At 45.0% G+C, this 22738-nt stretch overlaps 1 protein-coding gene across 14 annotated transcripts in view; it reads right to left on the reverse strand.

Moving 5' to 3' along the window:
* MTR (5-methyltetrahydrofolate-homocysteine methyltransferase) overlaps positions 1-22738 on the reverse strand; it is a 246445-nt gene that overhangs the window by 80468 nt on the left and 143239 nt on the right. For 5 of the 14 annotated variants that reach the window (XM_081569325.1, XM_081569307.1, XM_081569305.1 and 2 more), the window contains 2 exons: positions 15462-15513; positions 8074-9078 (listed from right to left, as the gene is read on the reverse strand). In XM_081569325.1, the coding sequence (XP_081425451.1) occupies positions 9022-9078; positions 15462-15513 (109 nt within the window). In that variant the 3' untranslated portion in view covers positions 8074-9021. Of the gene's footprint in view, positions 1-8073; positions 9079-15461; positions 15514-19595; positions 19651-22738 lie in introns of those variants that run through there. The other 9 variants (XM_081569319.1, XM_081569308.1, XM_081569318.1 and 6 more) reach the window with 5 other exon arrangements.

The raw sequence follows: 22738 nt of genomic DNA on the forward strand, positions 1-22738 counted from the left end.
TTCTCTGAACTTCAACCATTCTGCAGCAGTTCTGGTTGCCACTGCTGGCAGATGGAGAGGAACTACTCCAGGTTTTGTGTGAGTGGGGAATTCAGCCGGTGAATCCTACTGGCAGAGGCTGCAGTCAGTTAAGGATTCTGGGCCATCACCTAGCAGGCTGCTGGCATGTGATAAATGTAAACAAACAAACCACAGTCTTTGGACGATAGCTTGAGAACTGTATGAAAACAGAAGAAATCTAGAAAATAGGGGATAGATGTATACATATAGCTGATCCACTTTTCTGTACAAACTAGCACAAACTAGCACAACATTATAAAGCAACTATCAGTTCAGTTCAGTCGCTCAGTCATGTCCAACTCTTTGCGACCCCGTGGACTGCAGCATGCCAGGCTGCCCTGTCCATCACCAATTCTGGAGCTTGCTCAAACTCACGTCTGTCGAGTCGGTGATGCCATCCAACCATCTCATCCTCTGTCATCCCCTTGTCCTCTTGCCTTCAATCTTTCCCAGCATCAGGGTCTTTTCCAATGAGTCAGTTCTTCACAACTATACTCCAACGAAAATTTTTTAAAATGTAAAAAAAAAAGGTAATTTTTTTTCAGAAAGGATTATACTATAAGCACTGTTTTATAATCTAATATTTTAAATGTGAAAATATACTATGGCCATTTCAATGAGGTTAAATATTCTTCTACTGTAAAAAAAAAGAAGAAGAAAACTGAGAAGAAAGAATCCTTCTTATGACGGCCTGGTTGTGTGGTGAGCATCCTGTTCTGTGAACAAGGACAGAGGCCGAAGCAAAAGGCTTCATCTGTTTTTTTTTTAATGCCCAAAATTAGCAGCCTGTATGTGTATCTAGACATGAAAGGGCATTCCTCTTGAATCAGCAAGGGTGAAGGAAATCCTCTCTGATTTGCTAGAGAAGATGATTTTGTGTTTGTCAAGTACTGTGTTTTTAAAAGCTCCAGTAGGTCTCTGAATTCTAGTGCTTACAGTTGCTAAACACACAGACCCATTTTCTACAAACAAGAGGATAATGAAAGGCTTCTGTCCTTTCCAGGCGCGAGGATGAGTCACAGAGAGCGGCTGAGGAAGTCCAGTCTCCTGAGGGGGGGCACAGGTGGAGTTCCTCCCCCAAAAGGAACTGATCTCTGCTGGGCTCAGTTGGCTGTTTTCTGCCCACAGTTCTAAATCCCATATCCCAGCACTCAGTCTCTGAATGCCCCATGGCAGGAACCCTGCTCTTTTCACACCAAAGTTCAAAATCCCCTTTCTTTCTCTCTTCCCCACAGGGACCTAGCAGCAATTTATCTCCACAGCATGCCACAGCTGGAGCGCAGAAGGGGTTCTGACTCTGAGGAGGGGCAGCTGTTTCAGGCTGGGCCCTGCCCTGGAGAACACTCTGACAATCTCACCTCCTTGGGGCCACATCGTGCCTCTCCCTGTAACACTCAACAGTCGATGAGGATGGTGGCTCAGCTCTCCAGGCAGAATTGAAACAGCTGCCATTCGACGAGCTATTTTAAAATATACTGGTGTTCCTTAGAGGCAGGGAGGTGAGACCGGTTGATTTCTTTGGAATCCGGGAAGAAAATGAAATGTGGTCTGTCTGCCCAGCACCAGCCGTGTTCGTGGGCAGAGCAGGTGGCTGCCTATACGTTGGTCTGTGAAGGGTGCCAGGAAGATTCCCAGCCAAAAACCCAACCCCCACCCCCACCCACCCCCACACCCAACTGGTCCTGAGATGCTAAAATCTACCGTCCTTCATTCTGTCATCCTTTGCTTTACAGGGTTCCCTCCTGCGTCCTCTTTACAAATGCAAAGATTTTTATGAGGAGAAGATCCTTTCTCATTAACTCTGTTATGGACTGAATTGTGTCCCTCCAAATTCATATGCTGAAGCTCCAACTCCCAGAACCTCAGGATGTGACGGTGTTTCAAGAATGGGCTTTCAGAGAGGTAATGAACATTAAATGAGGCCAGGTGCTATCCAGTCTGACTGGTATCCCTGTAAGAAGAGGACATTTGGAGATACAGAAAGATGCCAGGGATATGTGCGAACAAAGACTACATGAAAAGGCTGCAGAGGGTGGCCATCCCCAAGTCTAGGAGAGAGGCCTCAGGAACCTACCCTATCTGCACCTTGATTTTGGACTTCCTGTCCCCAGAACTATGCAAAAATAAATCTCTGCTGTTTAAGTCTCTCCATCTGTGGTGTTTTATTATGGCAGCCCTAGCCAATGAATACAGTCCTTAATGTAAATTAGTTTATCCACAGAAACAGACTCACAGACATAGAGAATAGACTTCTGGTTGCCAAGGGGGAGAGGCAGCTGGGGAGGGATGGATTGGGAGTTTGGGATTAGCAGATGCAAACTATTACATATAGGATGGATAAACAGCATGATTCGACTGTACAGCACATGGAACTACATTAAATATCCTTTTCCCTAGTGGAAAAGGATATGAAAAAGAATATATATATATATATATACACATATGTATATATAACTGAGTCACTTTGCTGTACAGCAGAAATTAATACAACATTGTCAATCAACTATACTTCAGTAAAATACATTTTTTAAAAATCCCTAAATTAGTTTGTCTAATTCTCTACTCTTTGCCAACTCATCGAGGTTTGGAGTGGAAAAGGGAAATAGGGTCTTCCCCAGAAGAGAAGGTCTGGAGAAGATTCCCAAAGGATTATAAGGGAGTTGAGCAGGTGGGAGGCTGATGTCTTGGACTGGAAGGAGGGAAAGATAAAGCGTCACCCCAGAGCTTAGACACAAACGTAATACCATTGACTCCCGCTAAAGACAAACATCTTTGTCTTCCCAAGTTTGCTGCATCTGACCCTGTACATCTCACTGGCTCCCCCACAGTGTACCGCCCACTCTTCCTCTCTACACCCCCCACCCCAGTCTGTGTGATCTGCACTTTCCCAGGAACAAAGAGACAGACCACCCTCCAACCCATCAGGTTTACATTGCAGCCTGCTGAAGTGCACCTGGGCCACCCTGAGAGCCAAGGCTATGTCTTAGTCCTTTTGTAACCAAGCAGCACCCTATAGGTCCTTCTAGGGGCAGGCTCCCTCCCCTGCCTCTAGTTTGTAGAAAAGCTTTTGTCTCCCAGACCTCCCCTTAGCCACAAAAGGCTGGCTCAAGATCTGATGACTGGAAGAATTTGAACATGTAGTAATAGTATCAAAAGGTGGCATTGGGCCAGGAGAACTGGTAACAATTTAAGTAATCTATCAGCCATATAGCAGAATCACAGAATCTTTAGTTCTTCCCTGAAGGACATAGATAACAATGTCTGATACACATTCCTGATTTGTTTTACAGATACTAAAATCCTCATCAGATGGAAGAAATTAACTACATGATGACCATGAGCACATAGCCCCCAGGCCTCCTGGAGCCTGAGGATTGATGATGTTAACCTCTGTGGAACACCCTGTGACCTCGCCACCAACCAGAGAATTGCACACATTCACTCCCTAAGACTCTCTCCCTCACCTTACCCTTAAAAACTCTTCCCTGAAATCCGCCAGGGAGTTCGGGCCTTTTGAGCACTAGCTGCTCTGTACTCCTCGCTTGGTGCCCTGCAGTAAATGCTGCTCTTTCCTACACTACAACCAGGTGTCAGGAAATTGGCTTTACTGCACAGATGAGAGGGCTTCCCGGGTAGTGCTGCTGCTGCTAAGTCGCTTCAGTCATGTCCGACCCTGTGCGACCCCATAGACGGCAGCCCACCAGGCTCTGCCGTCCCTGGGATTCTCCAGGCAAGAACAATGGAGTGGGGTGCCATTGCCTTCTCCGCGGGTAGTGCTAGTGGTAAAGAATCCGCCTGCCAATGCAGGCAGACGCAAGAGATGCGGATTTGATCCCTGGGTCAGGAAGATCTCCTGGAGAAGGGCATGGTAACTCACTCCAGTATTCTTGCCTGGAGAATCCCACAGACAGAGGAGCCAGGTGGGCTACAGTCCATGGGGTCGCAAAGAGTCAAACACCACTGAGGCAACTTAGCACACACACACGGGTAAGAGGACCCAAGTTGGTTTAGTAACATTCATTTTAGTCCTTGTAACACCTAATATCTATCCCTGGGTCAGGAAGATCTCCTGGAGAAGGAAATGGCAACCCACTCCAGCATTCTTGCCTGGGAAATATTCCCTGGATGAGTGGAATATCTGCTGATTGAGTCAATATGACCCTGTTTTATTTCTTGCCAAAGTGAGGTCTGGATTAATTCAAAGCACATTCAAGGACTTACTCCAAATATCCTTCAAATTATAGCCTGAAGATCATCAATAACCTGGCCACCCATCTGGCCAGTTTCCTCCTGTGTTGGTCAAGAATTAGGGTGGCTGCTCAGCCAGCCCACCTGCAACAGAAATTAGGCCACAACTGTGTTCAGGGCCACCCAGTGTAGGCCCTTCACTGTAACAATAATCTGAAGAGGTTCTTCAACATGGGGCTTCCAGTGACAGCAACAAAGCTAGTTACTAAAGGCAGGGTCCTTTAGTATACCTTTTAATAAAGTTGTCGTAAGTGTACAGTCACACACACACACACACACACACACACACACACACACACAACATGCAACGCTGAAGAACAGGTGATCACAGTGTGGTGTGGTTTGGATACAGCTCTGATTCAGCCCCTGGATGAGGCTTTGTCCTCCTCCTTCAGTGAGGCCAGGGCTGGCTCAGAAGGGCCCAGTGCTTGGTTTCCTACTCTCTTCTATCTTGAAATTTTTTATAATTTTTGGACAAAGAACACCACCCTTTCATCTTGCACTGGGCCTCACAAATTACATCCTTGGTCCTGAGAGAGGCCTCAATGTTTTTCTGTGTATGCATGTTCAGTTGTGTCCAACTCTATGCAACCCCATGGACTGTGGTCTGTCAGGCTCCTCTGTCCATGGGATTCTCCAGGCAAGAATACTGGAGTGGGTTGCCATTTCCTCCTCCAGGGGATCTTCCTGATTCAGGGATAGCACACGACTCTTCTGCATCTCCTGCATTGGTAGGCGGATTAAGCCCTATCTGTGTATGAGCTGATATATAAATTGTAGAGAATTCTCAGACTTGGGGTCTGTAACTTGGAAGCGCAGCTGGGGGTTTCCGCGGTGAGGGAAGAGCACTGACCTGAACACCGGCGCCTCCTCCTCTAGGAGGGCCCGAAGCTGCAGTCACTGCGTCCAGCGGGGTAGCTAACCTGGAATCACGCTGAAGGCCACAGTCAACAGAGGAGGGTCTGGAAAGAGGCCTGGCCAGCAGCCGCAGAGAGTCTCACTGTCACTGGAGGGCCAGGGTGAGAAGCCAGGAAGTTTGGTGCAAAACTGCTGCAGGACACCTGGGAGCAGTGCGCAGACCCTATGGAGCAGGAGCTGTTGAAACTGGTGGAGGAGTTCAGGGACCTGATCAACCAGGTTGGGCTTAGGAGCCGACTCCCTTTCCAGTTGATAAACCGCAAGAAAACTGATAGCAGGGAACTCAGGAAGGGAGAGGATGGGATCCCTGTAGACCCCCTTAGGGCCTGCGGGACAAGGATCTAACCTCCTGGGTTTACTAGCGCCCTCTGGCGGCCGGTGTGGAAGAACCCAAACCTGTTACCGTGGAGCTGGCGTCAAGGAAGAGCCCAGTGGCAGAGCCCAGCCAACGGGTGCATGTCTTTATGCTATATCTCGAATTTCTATCAACAGCATCTGGGTAGCTCTGGCTGTATCTGCTCTTATTTGCTGCAAATTTTGGCCAAAATCCCGGAGTTTAAGAAAGTTTATGGTCATCTTCAGTGTTTGTACTGCAAACTTCTCTCCCTAGCGGGGTAAAATCAATCTTTCTCCTCCTCTCCCTTCCTCTCTTTTTCTCCATCTCCCTTTCCCTTCATGCCCCAGATCTTGTTGGCAATGAATTGTAGCCTGAAGACTACCAGAAAAATCTCTTGACTCACAGGACCTGTGTCCACCCACAGAGTCTCCTGTGCTTGTCACAACCACCCGCTTGGCTGGAGCAGCTGGCTTGAAAACTGCCCACCTTCTCCTCCTCGGGACTTGCTGTTTAACCATTTCATGTCCATGTGTGCTATATATTCACTCCCAATGCAAAGACTTGCTTTGTATAGAAATACAAGTAGAGACACATGCATTATATTCTGGATTCATTCTCTAAGATTCCTGCCAGAATCTATTATAAATAAACCGAAATCTGATGGATAAAAATCTCCCTGAAAATTGTCTGAGATCTAAAGCATGTAGTCAACATATCCACACATGAACTGTGAATCAGTCTGGTAATTTGACCACGGCTGGTGGGTTTTTTGTCCTAACTGGGTGCCAGGCACTGTGCCAACCGTACAATCACATCATCCTCACAACAACCTAGGAGGAATGTTCCCTAACATCTCTGTGTTATGAAAGAAGCAGTTGAGGCTCTGAGCTTGAAGGACTTGCCAAACTCTCATGGCTAGTAAGTAGGGGGAGCCAGGACATGATGCCCAAATCATACCTGTCTGAGCATCTCGACAGAGAAGGAGAGAATCTCTGATTCAGAGGGAATCAGTCCCAGGGAGGCTAACCCTATCGTCACCCTCCCAGGACAAGCGCTTAGACCCAGCCATGGTAACTGGACCCAGAGCTGTTTAGCTCATAGGTTTTCTCTGCTGCCGAGGTGGATTCTGCTAGCTTATTACATTACCTTTATCTCTGTACTGTTTTACTGCTTCCTGGCATTGGCTGTGTGTTCAGGCAGATTTCCCTGACTGCTTTGGAAATGTGCTGCTTGAGATCATTGAATCAAAGGCAATGGTCTGCAGCTTCTAGAAGGGAATGCCCAGTTGTCGTTAACCCCTGGCTCTGGCTCTGTATGGACCTACCCACCATTACATGGTATCTGCTTCAATGACTCAAACTCTGGGGGTTGTATTTTGCTAGATTCACTTTCCAGTTTGTAAATCTGATGAGCCAGTCTATTGCGGAATCAGATCTCATTGCCTTAAAATGTGTTCCACTAGGGTGGTAAATGGTTTAGTATCAGATCAATGAGTGTATGTGTCCATGAGTGTATGTGTGTGGGGGTGTGTGTCCTGCCCACCCCATCTTCCCTGTCACCCAGATTACAAACTGGGGTCATCTTCAGTTTGCCCACACACACACACATACCCACAAGCCTGCATCCTTTCCTCGGGTCCCCAAGTGTCCTTTTTGGAGTCTCCTCCTTTCCTCTGATCCCAAACTACTCTATGAGCCTCCTGCCCGATCTACCTTCATCATATTAGGACTGAATCGGCATCCAGAAATGAGGTCAGCCATGTGGCAGGTCTTCTCAGAACCCCACAAGACTGGTTTCCTGGTCAATACTCAGTAGCTATCATCCTAAGTCCTGTAAAATCTGTCTCCAGATTTACCCCCCAACCCCATCACCTTATAATTCATTCTACCTACCTTGTTTAAAACCAACATTTATTGAGCCTCTGCTAAAGCCAGGGACCTGCAGCTGGTAGGGCATGCTGGTCGTGGGACAGGAGCCTGTGAAGTCATGGTCCCAGAGCCCCTGTGTCCTCTCGTGACTCTGCCCAGGGCTGGCTCTGTTCCCCCTGCTGTCTTTCTGGCCCATTAAAATCATTCTCATTTTCCAAGCCAAGGGTCTACTCTCTGTGACATTGACCCTAATCCCTTTGAAATTCCCTCCTGAAGCCTGAGCACCTGGGTTTTAATCCTAATTTGCTACTAACTAGGTGTGTAAATCTGAGGAATTTAAAAAATCTCATTGAGTCAGTTTCCTCATCCTGAAAAACTGCAATAATAAAAACACTTCCGGAAGAGATGTTGAAAGGATTATGTTACAATGAGTACAAGTAAATACAAGTGAGATTTTGTCCTTCAAGTATTGAAAACAGGGTAAGAAATAATTTTTAGAATCTTGGTTACCACATGTTGCTTTGATTGCTATTTACCTCAGATCCTTCTGCCTTCCATTTCTATCTGCTTCCTGTAGCTGGTTTTTAGTTTCTTGAGGCCAGAGGCTGTATCTTTGTATTACAGTGTCACTGAATAGCAGACTTTAACCATAGTACACATTTAATAAATGTTGGCTTACTTGAGTTTGATTGCTACACGATTATAGATATGTTGAGAAATTTTAAGGTCATTTTACCCATTCCCCTGCTTCAAGTAGGACTTTCCTAATTCTAGGTAGAGGAAAGTCTGGCCCATTGACAATTTATTTCACTTTTTTTTATTTTAAACAAACTGAAAACCTTAGACATTATTTTGTGCAAGCATAACAAATAGATGCCCTTTTATGTGCTGACTCCAATCAATTAATAATGGCTTACTTGAGTGTCACCGTGCTACAGTTGATTAGTCATGTCTGCTCCTTGTGCTAGTTGGACAGTTAGTGATGCGCACTAAATCTTGCCCCGACTTAGTCCATTGTTCTCTCTTGCACACGAGGAAATTAATGTCCAAAGAAGTTGGCTGTCTTCCTTAAGGGCACAGAGTTAGTCAGAATCAGGGTATAAACTGGAGGAGCTCAGGTCTTCAAATCCTGCGGACTTTGTGCATTGCCAGGTGTGAAAGTGTTAGTTGCTCAATCATGTCCAACTCTTTGCAACCTTCAGTTGCAACCTTTGCAGATTCAGTTGTGAGTCAATGGCCCACTTACCCATGGATTTAACTGCCCACACTGGTCATTCTGTGGCCTGGGGACTGTGTCATTGAATCACAGCATGTGAGCAGCACTGGCCTAGGGGAGAAGTTGCCCCTTCAAACCATGGGCACGTCCTTCTCTCACACCACCTGTCTCAACCTTGAATTGCCAGATGGAGCCTGCCCAAACCACAGGATGGCAAGGCTGAGTCCTGGCTACTTCAGAAGCAGAGAGAACTCAAATAAATACCCGAGAATGTTGAACTCTTACAAAATAGGATTAGGTGCTTGGTATCCCCCTGAGGGAAAATATCCTCTTCTTCATAATGTTGAGTTGGTGATTTCAAATTCAAAATGGCATTATTGAAAGGAATTCTTGGTGGGTTTATGTGGCGGGGGTGGGAGCCAGGGATTATTCTGAAAGATTAAAAAAAAAGGTGGAGAATTCAGGATTTCCAAAGAAGCTGAAATTTCTAAAAGAATTCAGAATACATACTTTATGTCAATAGAATTTAGACTCTTTATATACAGACTAAAAGGAGGTAGGGGAAGAAGGACGCACCAATACACACAAAAAGGAGCACTAAGAGGCCAAATGGGGCTTCCCAGGTGGCGCTAGTGGTAAAGAACCTGCCTGCCAATGCAGGAGACAAAAGAGACACGGGTTTGATCCCTAGGTGGGGAAGATCCCCTGGAGGAGGGCATGGCAATCCAATCCAGGATTCTTGCCTGGAGAATCCCACGGAGAGAGGAGCCTGGTGGGCTACGGTCCATAGGGTCGCAAAGAGTTGGATATGGCTGAAGTAATTTAGCACACATGCACACAAGAGGCAAAACTTGTTAATGATCCACATCTGCTCTCAGGAATAATTAATATTGCAGCTGCAGACCATGCAGTCCTATTGCTGAGTCACATCGCATTACACCTCTCACCTAAACACAGCTTGATGCCAACTATCAGATGACATGCTTCTTTGTTTATTTTAGTATGTAAACAGTTGTTTGTAGCATTGTGGTATATTACATTTGGAGAGGAAGTTAAAGACCATGGCCCACAGATGTCCCCAAAATGTGAAAGTCCTTAGCTGAGGCCATGCTGCCAGCTATAGACAAAGCTTGCCCATAAACCTAGGAGTCTCCATTTAAAGTCTTCCTGCTGTCCAGTATACACATCCCAGAGCTACATATTTTCCGAGGAGACAGGGATAGACCATCGAAAAGAAAATCTCCAAAGAAATTTTGTTCATCCCCAAAGACCAATATTTACATCACCTGAATTAACAATTCTGTGTGTTATCTTTTTCCTTGATACAGCCAGATAATTTTCATGGACCCACTACTGGGCCCCAGAGAGCTCTCCTAGCCTTCCTTCAGATAAGTGGAAGAACTGGGACTTGTTGATTGCCTATTTTGTGCCAGGGACCACCCATATTATCTTACCAAATCTCACCATTTATTTTTAATAACCTGATTCTTTGAGAGATTTGGTCACTTACTCAAGGTTGTAAGACTAATTAATGGTGGAGATGGAATTTAAAGCCAGGTTTCCAAATCCTGTGGACTTTGTGGATCATGAAGTGTGAAAGTGACAGTTGCTCAGTCATGTCTGACTCTTTGCAACCTCATAGACTATAGCCTGCCAGGCTCCTCTGTCCATGGGATTCTCCAGGCAAGAATACTGGAGTGCATTGCCATGCCCTTCCCCAGGGGATCTTCCCAACTCAGGGATCAAACCTGGGTCTCCTGCACTGCAGGCAGATTCTTTACCATCTGAGCCACCTCCTGGTGGCTACCTCCTAAAACCCATGTTGTTAGAGGACATTTGCTGTATTCTATCAGAAAAGGCAGGGAGGACGGGAGGCAGAGTTAGGCACTCTCGGTACTCAAGTAAGATCTCAAGAGCATGACTTGCAAGCCTTGGTTCTCACCTTCCTGCTTTCTACAGCCTTGGAGTCACAAGGAACATGGGAAATGTTCATCTGACCTCTCCCCTGATGAACTGGAACCAACCATAAGGTGATGGTTAATTTTATGAATCAACCTGGCTGGGCCACAGTACCAAGATATTTGGTCATCTGTTGTGATGCCCCTGTGACGGTATCTTTTTTAGCTGAGATTTACATTTAAATCAGTAGACTCTGAGTTAATCAGATTCCCATTCATAATGTGGGTGGGCCATTCAATCAGTTGACAGCCTCAAGAAAGAGACTGAGAGGCCCCAAAGAGAAAGGAAGCAGTTCCAGACTGTCTTCGAGCTACAGCATCAAGTCTTCCCTGGGTCTCCAGCCTCCCCACTCACCCTGAAGATTTCAGACTTGCCAATCTCCATAAGCTTGTAAGCCAATTCCTTAAAGTCACCCTTTCTCTCTCTTTCTAACCCCCACCCCCTCAATCTATATCTCCCACTGGTTCTCTTTTTCTGCAGAACCCCTGCTCGTGCACACTGAGTGAGCCCCCTGGGGCACCTTAGGTCTCTAGCAGAGGCCTCCTCGGGGCCTGCCCAGATCTCTCTTCTCCAGGCCCCACCCTGATCTCCATTTGTCCTTTCCTGGTTGGGGTAGGGGTGGGGGTTAGAGGGGCACTTCTGCCCAAACCAGGGCTGTTTCTGCCTGTTCAGAGCACCTGAAAGCACAAGATGTGGGGCTGACAGTCCCTCAACTCCTCCCACAAGAAGCTCCAGCCCTTTGTATGTGGGGCTAGGGGTATGGTCTGTAACCAAAGTTTCCATTTGACCTCTCCTGAAGATCTGAGCTTCTGCCCCTTGGACAGCAGAGGGGAGGGAACCCCAGAGGTTAGGGTATATGACCAGCTCCTCAATCTGCACCACTCATACATTTCTGGTTGCCAAAGGAGAAACATCAGGGTCCATATGAACCACCAGGGGGTGATTCTTGGCACCAAAGGCATAAGTTCCAGTGGGAACATGGGACCTGGAAGTCTCATGTGGGACCTGGGCCAGGGTTCCATCCAAAGCAACTTAAACATCTTTGTTTCCTTCTCTGTGAAATACTCTCATTTCTCCCTCTATTGATTTGAAAGTCATCCATTACATTTCTAATCTTTTCATCTGTAGAGTAAAGCAGTATCAATTCAGTTGAACCACATGAAATTGCCAGTATTGGGACATTTTTAATTTACAAAAACTGGTAATTTCATGTGGTCCAACAGGTTCCCCCAGCATAAACCAGGATCTGTAACACATTTCTTATCTTCCTCAGGTACACAGACTTTCAAGCCCCACTTCCTTCATCTCGACACTGTACATTAAATATTATCTGCAAATTTAGGTCCATGTTTCTAATAAAAGGCTGTTTTTGAAGCAAGAGTACATTTTACTTACTGTTTCTCACTGTTACCTCTTGTATGACCCTTGTTGTTGCTGCATTCTTCCAACTTCTAACAGGAACACAACCTCTAGTAGTTTTTCAGTGGAAAATATGGATGATAACGTCTCAAAGTCTTCATGTGACTTAAAATGTCTTTATTTTGCTCCCGCTTTTAAATGATTATTTGGCTAGATATACAAGCACACTTCACACTTTTTCCCTCAGGTATTCTTCCCTCATGTCCTAACTTCCAAAGTTCCCAATAAAGAATCTGTTGCTTTTGCAAAATTGTTTTTGTGTTCAAGATATCCAAATAGTCTCTTTTCAAAGCTACATGTTCTTATTTCATAATCACCAGCTTTAGGGATATGACACCTTCCTTTATTTCTTTAAAAATTTTGTTTGTTTTCAAAGGTTTTATTTGTAATAGCTTTAATTCGTGTACCCCTATGTTCATAGCTACACTAGTCACAATAGCCAAGACATGGAGACAACCTAAGTGTCCATCAACAAAGAAGATGTGGTATATATACACAATGGCCTATTACTCAGCCATAAAAAAGGATGAAATAATGCCACTTGTAGCAACACAGATGGAACTAGAGATTATCATCCTAAGTGAAGTAAGTCAGAAAGAGAAAGACAAATACCATACGATATCACCTATATGTGGAATCTAAAATATGACACAAATGAACATATCTATGCAACAGACTCACATACACAGAGAACAGATTTGTGGTTACCAAGGGGGAGCGGGAGGTGGGAGGAAAAGATTAGGAGGTTGGGGTTAGCAGATGCACACTATTATACATAGGATGGATAAACAACAAGGTCTTACTGTATAGCATGGGGAACTATATATCAATACCCTGTGATAAACCATAAGGGAAAAGAATTTTTTTAAAAAGACGTGGTCACTTCTTTAACAGAGCCAAGCCCAGCCTCATCACCTACCACTTCAGGATGAACAACAGAATTTTCCTTCCACAGCTGACTAGAAAAGAGATGCCATCCTGTGAGGCAAGCCCCTGCCTCCGTCCCTCCCTGGCTCCTACTCCGGCTTCCAGGTTAAGCTAATCTCAGTTGGTAGAGGCTGGGAGAGAGCATGTAGGGGGCTGCCAACACGCAGCTCTGGGGAGGGGCCTGGAAGCTGGAACTTGATCTTTGCTCCTTGTAAAGCTACACATCTTGTTCTGAATCATAATGTTCGGATTTTTTTTTTTTTAATGCTTCAGAAAGGAAAGAGAAAGATAAAAAAGAAAGGCAGGCAGGCCGGCAAGAAAGAGCTATTTCCATCTTCCTTCTCTTTTAAATCCATCTCTGGACGTGTTCGTTGGCAGCCCTGCCAGCTGCTGAGAGTTGGCAGCAGGCTACAGTGATGAAATCAAATCTCTGCTCCTCCAGAGATATTTAAATTGTGGCTTCACCTGAAAGAGGAGAGACAGCAGCCCACAAGGCAACCTCCCCGCTTCTTACAGAGCTCTGAGGAGCAGCTGGGTCCTGTTTCTCAGGCCTTAACAACACTTCCTACTCCTTCCGCCTACAGGAATATTCTGGAAAAAGGCGTTAGTGCACCACCTCTCCTCCCCTGCAACCAGAACCCAGCAAGGTGCATTCACTGGTGTTCTCAGTAGGCTGAGAGTGTCCCAGGAACTGAAAGGGGATGGAGGAGAATAGGAATCCTGCCCTCGTGCATAATATTATAGCTCCCCACTGCTAAGAATACAGTCTTCATAAGAAGACTGATAAGTTTGGCTTATCTGTACACATAAGTATACATTTACATAGTGTGAACATAATACAAAATAGCCAATATATATTTTAAAACCAGCAAGCTGATACAACTTCGTGTGGCAGTTTGTTTGGAAAACTCAGCATTCATTTTCCAATTAAATACATGATGTAAATACATATCAAAAGGCATGCTGCTGCTGCTAAGTCGCTTCAGTCGTGTCCGACTCAGTGTGACCCCATAGATGGCGGCCCACCAGGCTCCCCCATCCCTGGGATTCACCAGGCAAGAACACTGGAGTGGGTTGCCGTTTCCTTCTCCAGTGCATGAAAGTGAAGTTGCTCAGTCGTGTCCAACGCCTAGCGACCCCAGGGACCACAGCCTACCAGACTCCTCTGTCCATGGAATTTTCCAGGCAAGAGTACTGGAGTGGGTTGCCATTGTCTTCTCCGCAAAGGCATGCAAGTGTTTTTAATCATTGACCCCAGAATAGCACTGCAAGGAATGTACCCTAAAGCCACCAATTCAGTGAGAAATTGAGTGAGAAATTCAGTGAGAGAGCCAGGATGTTCAATGATTGTTGTTGTTGTTAAACTGCAGAACTGGATATTATCAAATTGTGCCACAAAGAAAAATGATTAATTAAGAGAAATCAGTGTGTTGTGACATTATGTAAATATTAAACAATGATCATGATTTACTATGATGTTATGGCATGTCAGTTGTGATTATTAAGATATCACATGGGAAATAATTGTGATATGCTGTTAAGTGAAAGAATTGGAAAATGTATCTGGTATGTGGCCTAATCTGACAATTTTACAGCAATTTTTCTGCAGACAGGCATGCCAGGAGGGTGTTACAGAAAAATGAAATTAGGTGTTTTAAAGTAGTAGGAATATGAGCAAAAGTTTTCTTTTGATGATACCATGTTATTTTTAAAATTAAAATGGAAACAAAAAGCAATGCAAATTTTAGTTAGCTCTCTGCATTGATGCATTAGAAAAAATTTTTTTTAACTCATAGGTAGTTCATCTAAGTACTAATCATTTCCATCCTTTGTTCTAGGGCCTGAAGAAAGGCTGTAGAAGGAAAATCAAACTGAGAGAAGGGGCAGGGAGGAAAGAAGAGAGAATTGAGGAAGTGGGGTTGCAGGGGAGAAAATGGTAAGGAAAGATATCCAACCACCTCATCTTTCGTCTCTATTTGCTTGTAAAGTTTTGTCTTAAGCTGAGCTTATTTCTTTAACTCCCTCAATCGATTCCTCCCTCAAATTACATTGTTTTTCTGATTTCATAGCTACCTCTCTCCACCCTGAATATCAGATTCTCTCTTCAATTAATATTATTGTAAACCAAGATCTGTGTGTGTGTGTACTTAGTCGCTCAGTTGTGTCCAACTCTTTGCAACCCTTTGGACTACAGCCCACCAGACTCCTCCATCCATGGGATTTTCCAAGCAAGAATACTGGAGTGGGTTGCCACCTTGTCTCCAGGGGATCGTCCCAACCCAGGGATCGAACCTGTATCTCCTGTGTCTCCTGCATTTGTAGGCAGATCCTTTACCCACTGAGCCATCAGGGAAGCCCAAACCAAGATCTAGGGATTTTAGTAAATATAAAAATCAGCCTGGCAAATGAAAGGCAAAATGATTGTCTTCTTTTCAAAGATGGCTGCCATCACCCATCAGTTTCTTACAACAGATAATGCTTTAAAACTTGGCAACAGTTGTTCTCTTACCTTTCTAATTGCATGGCCTTCTCCCAGCTGGTCCAGAGCATCCAGGCACAAACTGGAAGACGGGGGTGTTTGGGGGAAGATGAACAATGTCAACGAAAAAGTGCAGAGAGAAAGACTTAGTTAATATTCAGCTTTTGACATGTAAAGTAGGATTAACTACTAAGGCAATGGTGTTGCAACTAGGTTACAGCTTTAATAGAGGATTTTTAAAATACCTTCCTCCCATCCACTGGCATATTAACCATCAAGCCTGGATGACTCGGATCATAGAGTCATCCATCTAATGAAGAAAAGGCAAACCCATTTGTCCATAACAGTTACTGGGTGGGAATGACTTGAGAACCTGCATTCCTCTCTGGTAGAAGCAGAATATGACCATTGTAAGTTGAATTGTGTCCCCCTTCCAAATTCACGTTCTGAAGTCCTTAAACCCCAGTTTATAACTCCAAAATAAGATCTTTGCAGAGGTAATCATGTTAAAATGAAGTAATAGGGTGAACCCTGATCTAATGTGTGTGTGTTAGTGGCTCAGTCATGTCCCACTCTTCGCGACTCCATAGACTGTAGCCCACCAGACTCCTCTGTCCTTGGGATTTTCCATGCAAGAATACAGGAGTGAGTAGCCATTCCCTTCTACAGGGGATCTTCCAGACCGAGGGCTCAAACCCAGATCTCCTGCATTACAGGCAGATTCTTTACCATCTAAGCCACCAGGGCAGCCCAGTCTAACATGACTGGTGTCCTTTTATAGAAGGAAATCTGTGCAGACAGCTATACAAGGCCATAAGAACATGAAGATGGTTATCTATAAGCCAAGGAGAGAGGCTGAGGACAGACCCTTCCGCCACAGCTCTCAAAAAGAACCACTCCTGCCAACACCTTGATCTCAGACTTCTTCTAGCCCCCAGAAGTGGGAGACAATAGATGTTCTGTTGTTTAGGCTACTCAGTTTGTGGTGCTTTGTTATGGCAGACCTAGCAAACTAAAATGATGACAAAGGAAGAGAAAAAGATGATCCCTTCTTTCCACTGTGAAGGGCCAGAGGAAGAAGAAGAAAGGGGTGCTCCTCTGCTCTCCTGGTTTGGGGCTCCAGAAGAAGGTCCAGTAAGAGGCCTCCCTGGATCAGACTGTATGCTACCATAGCCAAGCAGACTTGACACACAGGATGGTCAGGTGAGCAGGCCTCAGGCACCCATTGTCTGGGCTTTCCTCAGTTCTAGTGAGGTATGCTGTAAGGGAGGCAAAAGAATTTTCATTTTCCCTCTACCCTTCTAGCTTCTAGGCTATGTCCCTGTAATAAAAAGGCAGATTAGCAGGAGCAAAACAAATGGAAGCTTAGTAACAGGTTTACTGGATACCTCCCTGAAATGGCCCAAACCAAGCATCTTAGATATCATCTCAAGTTAAAGATGAAAGGAGATATTGGGGGTACAGGGCAGGGGATGCCAGTTATGGAAGGTTATCAAGCAGAGCTCAGTAAACTGAGCTGTGGAAGTTATGCAGGTTAAGTTGCTGTCGTCTCCACTGATGAAGAGTTTCCAAATACTGGGTCATTCTCCTTTTCCCAGTACAATCTCACAAATAGAGATGTCCCTTAGAAATATAAACATCTGTTACTAAAAGGTTTGCAAAGATCCGGACACGACTTAGCGACTAAACAACAACAACAGCAAAGTAAATTTTCATTTTCAGAGATTTTCCTATGTCTGCTGTTCCTTAAAAATAAACAGCTCAGGAATTCCTTGGTGGTCCAGTGGTTGGGACTCTGTATTCTTGCTGCCCAGGGTCTGGGTTCGATTCCTGGTGGTGAAACTAGGAATCTATTCAGTACAAGCCACACAGTGTGGCCAAAAAAGAAAAAAAATGAACAAAAACCAGCTCAAGTTAATCTTTATGCCAAAGAGACACATTTGGGGTGGTATATTTTACTCCTCTTCAGTATACGAGACCCCCATGGCTGACACCATCTTAGGGGAGAGGGGTGAGCAGAGGAGGTCCCAATAGCAGGGATGAGGAGGTTCTGAAAGGTTATCTCAATGCCTAGGCCAGCGGGAGACACAGCCAAGCTTCAGAAGGGATATGTCCAGACTGGGCTCTAACCAGATAGAGAGAGACCAATTCACAAGTTAGATTTCAGCTGCAAACAACAGCAGCTCCCAGATGGACAAGAAACGCCACCCTCCCCCAAAGAAGAGAGCACTGCTAAGCACCCCAAAAACCCTCCCCACCACACGAGAGGCATGTACGCTTCACCCGCTCCACATACTATCTTAGAGAAAGAAGGAGGCCGAAAAGGCACCTGAGAGTATGAGCATTTTTTAGTCAAGTGGCCCTGGGCAAAACCAAATGATCAACAAGCCGGGATGGACATTTAATTATTTTTTCCCCCACACTACCAAGTTGTATTGTGAGTATAAATTCTCCAGTGTGTACACAAAATGTCTCACAATCAGAGGACTTGGGGGCTGTGGGAGTAGAACAGTGGGCCTGTTCAGCACCAAGGTCACCATTTCAACAAAACAACTTCAGAACGCACACACACACTGGCGATGGTTACCGTGGCCCCTCTTTTGCTTTCAAGAAGGGATTGGATGGATTTGAAGATTCTCAGACCATTTTGGTGTCACTAGCTTCTAGTCATGGGGTTTCACAGCCTGGAAAGTCAATATCAGCTCCACAGACCTGCTGCCACCCTACCATCCAATCAACCAAGGCCTGTCCTGGTCTATCAGCCACATTAGATGCTCAGGCAAGGGACTGGTTTGTCAGCGAGAAACTGTCGAGGCTGAAACTGACGTGGGCAGAGTGGTGAAGGGCTACTGAATCTTGAGCCGGGGTGTGCCAGATGGGGAGGCTCCCCTGTGAACCTGGACATCATCCAGGGGGTGCTCTTCCTACCTGGGAAGGTGAAACCCTTCGCAAGAGCAAACCCACCAACCCAAAGCCTTTTCAGGTTGAGGAGGCGAGTCTTTAACTAAGAAATGTTCACTGTAAAGAAACAGTTCTTTAGATTCGAAACCAAAGTGAACAGTGTGATGGACAGATGGGTCTTCAGGAGTCCTGGGTATCACAGCGCTGAATAGAAGCTTTTCCCTCAACGCAGCCCCAAGAACTAGCTGCCCATCACCCAGTCTCCCTTCATAATAAAAGCAGCCAGTAGACATGGTCATGGGCTTCCCTGAAGGCTCAGTGGTAAAGAATCTGCCTGCAATGCAGGGGATGACGGTTCGATCCCTTGGTCAGGAAGATCCCTGAGAAGGAAGTGGCAACCCATTACACTGTTCTTACCTGGGAAATCCTATGGACAGAGGAGCCTGGTGGGCTGTAGTCCAAAGGGTTGCTAGAGTCACAACTGAGTGACTGAGCAGCAGAAGACATGTTCATTAGCCAAGTAGTTCTGAAGAAACTGCTAACAGTTCAAAAGGCAGTTCTCAGTGGCTGACACACAGAAGGAGCCTCTAAGACAACAGGTATTTTCTTCCTGGGCATTTGGACCTCCCCAAGTGGGAGGCACTGTGTAGGACATGAGAGGGAAGAGAGTGACATGCAGATGTTCAGACACAAAACCCGAGGAAAAGAGAAGCAGCTGTGCATAGTGCAGTGATTCATTCACATGTCCACTCAAAATGCATTGATGGGACACTGGTCAGGTGCCAAATACAATGGAGGTGTGGAAGGTACAACACCAGGCAAAGCATCCTTGCCCTTGGGTAGCTGATGCTCTAGCACAGGAGACAGACAGTGAACCTATGTGGACTAGAATATCAGGTAGTGATGTATGTTAGCCAAAGCCTGGTTAGCAGGCTAGGTAGTGATGGGGTGGAGGAGAGAGGAGCTGCCCTTTTATGAGACAGTCAGTAATCTCTCTAAGTGAGGACATTTGAGCAGGGACCTAGTCACGCAGGGGAGTGTTCCACAGGACTCTGTGTGTGGAGAACATTTCGGCAGGGGAGAGCAGAATCAGGGAGGCTGAGAGCACAGTGGGAGATGAGGACAGAGAAGCACCCAGGGCCAAGTCACACAGGGTTTAGACCTGATTCTGAAGGAGAGAAGTCACCGAAGGGTTTTGAGCAACAAGATCGGTGGATGAGATGTGGGTGTGAGAGAAAAGGAGGACAAGGATTGGCGCCTGACCTTGGATGGGCATCTGTTGATGCAGGGATGGGCATAGTGCTTCCAATGAAGGTCGCTGAGCATTCAGAGGCAGAGAGAGAGAGAGAAAGAGAGAAGGAATTACATCCATGTCTTTTCCAGCTCTTCTCCCCCTTGTGCACAAACTCCTCTTCCTTCATTGTTTGTCTTCATTAGCTTATGCTCTCCTTGCTCTCTTGCTCCTGCAGGCATTTCTTTTTCTCTCTGCGGCATGAGTTTCCCAGGGACACACCTGCGCCCATACCCCACTCCATGGGGTGCCTCCTATGGTATTTTCACAATCACTTAAGCAAATTCCTTCTTGCTGATGAAGTACAAATGTCAGAACTTGAAATATTCTTAACATGAACACTGTTCCTCTCTGCACACAAAGCCCCTTCCCCAAATCTTCCAGATGTGTTGCTAAGTCTTAAGGTTTTGAGGAAGACTTCATGCCCGCTGTCAAAGCATGAAGTTTACAAAGGAGGGAAGACAGGAGGACTAATTCCTTTCTCCCACCCACAAGACATCAGTCTTCTGATTTTCCTTCATCACCTGTCTCTGTATTTATTCCATTATTCCTTCATCTCCATGTCAGCATTCAACAGGAACAAGAGTGAGTCATGAATTTTACTTCCATTTCCAAAACTTTGGAATGAAGAGGAGAGGAAAAAAAAAATTTTTTTTTTTCTGAGCTCACAGTGTAAACCAGCTGGACTGGTTTGTAAAATGATCACATCTCTGGACACTCCAGAGGCTCATTTGCCCGGTGCCAGATGAGTGTCTTTTCCCCTCTTCCAGTCAACTCAAGTAAATATATAAACTCAGTCAAATTACATCCTGGAGCAGGAGGAGAGGCTTTGAGATGTTTTCTTGTTAACTGTTTACCTTCATCTGTCTGTTCACAGTTTCAGAGACAGAAGAGGTGAACCATCAGAATATAGTTACTAAGAGGATTTTCAGGGGCCAGCAGGGGACAGGCTGCAGCTGGGAGGCTTGTTATGTAACTTTTGTTACATGTCTCTTTTCAGTTTCAAGGTGTTCCACAGACACTGACTAATTAAGATGGGAATTGATTTATGTGCTTGGGTATCCCACTCTGCTGTGATTAAGAATTACATGCTCTGAGCTGGAAAACATTCTTATTGCTTCTTTGGTAATACTGAACCCTCATTGGATGATAATGATAGTCCTCTGTTGTCACTCCGTGAATAATGGGATAAACAAGAACATGACCCACGGAGCCTTCACGCTCACATAATCCTCTGGATGCAGGGACCCTGGACCAGTGGCTTCGACACATCTTGACTCTCCCTGGACATGTCCAGTGACAGCCAGTTCATGACTGTTGGGCAGCTGTTTGCTGTAGTTCGGCTGGGTCTGAGTCAAAGGGATTTATTTACACAGGTTATTCCCCTTTGGGGGATCCCAGTGGGAGACATGTAACTCCAGGTGGTACCTGAAAAGACTCTCATCCAAATCTGTTCTTGTCCAAGTTCAGAACTCTCCCATCAGAGCTTGCTCTTTTGAGATTAAGAGATTGTCATCATTTTTCTCTTTATTATCTTTTAGCAACCATTTTGTGCCAGCCATTGTGTTATCCTCCAGAACCCAACTTCAATAAGATCTATTTTTTGTCCATCAGGAGCTTATGATCTAGTTCATTACATTTTAACTACTTTGAAATGGGCAAAAACAGTACTGGTCATTTAAAATAGTTATATTTATTTGGCTGTGTCGGGTCTTAGTTTGTAGCACACGGCATCTTGAGTTGTGGCACATGGGCATTAGAGCACTCAGGCTCAGTAGTCATGATGTGCAGGCTTAGTTGCAGCATGTGGGATCTTAGTTCCCCAACCAGGGATTGAACCCATGTCCCCTGCATTGCAGGCAGATTCTTAACCACTGGACCACCAGGGAAGTCCCAGTGTTGGTCATTTATAACGTTCATCAATCACACATTAATTTATTCAATGAAAATTTATTTACTAGAAGTTATAGTTTAGTAAGGAGAGAATCCTGAATAAATCATTGTAACAGAAAGTTATAAGTGCTATAACTACTTAATACTCAATCCTTCTTAAGGTAACTGGGCAAGGAGAGCTTTAGAAATGTTACTGCAGAAAACCTAAGGGCACTGAACACCTGTGGAGATGGGAGAAGGATGCTGCCAGAAAGATCGCTAACTCTCTGATTTTGGTCAAGAGTAGCTCAGCCTGATGACAGCTGATTGACTCCAGGAGTCTTTGCACAAGAGCTATAATCATTTTCACCCGTGAAGTTGATGTGGCTAATGAGAGGTCTTGTGATATTGGCTTAATGAGGTGAAACAATTAAGCTGTAATTAGCACATTTATTATTTTCATATGAATCAATGTTTCTAAAACCCCTGAAAAGAATTTAATCTGAAAAATAAATTAAGCCCTTTCGCCAAGCTCCTTCATACTATTAAACATGCCATTTTTTTCTTGGTATAAATCACAAACTTCAACCTTCAAATAGTCCCAAGCATATAAACAGCCAGGCTAAAAGTAATTACGTTTTATTGTAAATTGTTCTCTGGGTTTTTCTGACAATCCAAAGGCAAGGCAAGGAAGAGTAGATATCCTGCTAGAATTGAATTCTGATGAATCAGGATGAAGGAATTATGTTTTTGGTAAAACCGGAGATGATGCTTTCTGGCCGGAATTCCTGCCTGAACCAGCCCAATGCAGGCAGGCAGGCAAGAAGGCAGGTTTTTGTTTTCTCCAATCACTTGTTGCCTTTGCACCTTCATCCATCAGGCTGAACAGATAATCAATAACTAGTTGCCTAGCAGGATTTTTTAAGGTTATCACTCCCAATCCTTCATTTGATGGATGCTTAATGTTGATCATATTGACTGAGAGGTGAAGAGTTGCCTTCTACTGCAGGTTTGATGAGTTACCATTTTCTGCCAGATAAAGAAGTTTCTACAAAGGAAGAAAAATTACTTCTCTGGGATCTGCTCTTGCTCTACAGAAACAGAAATGTAGCTAAGAGGCTTAAAGTGGAAACACCAGACAATTGTTGCTGCTCTGAGGACCGTGCGTACTTCTGACAGAAAATTCCTCTTGTTTTGTGCATACATTATGAAAAATCACTGTTTCTTTTAATTGGAAAGAATT

This window comes from Giraffa tippelskirchi, chromosome 2 (genome assembly GCF_054371585.1).
Source record: "Giraffa tippelskirchi isolate mGirTip1 chromosome 2, T2T-mGirTip1v1.2.pri, whole genome shotgun sequence".
Lineage (NCBI taxonomy): Eukaryota > Metazoa > Chordata > Mammalia > Artiodactyla > Giraffidae > Giraffa > Giraffa tippelskirchi.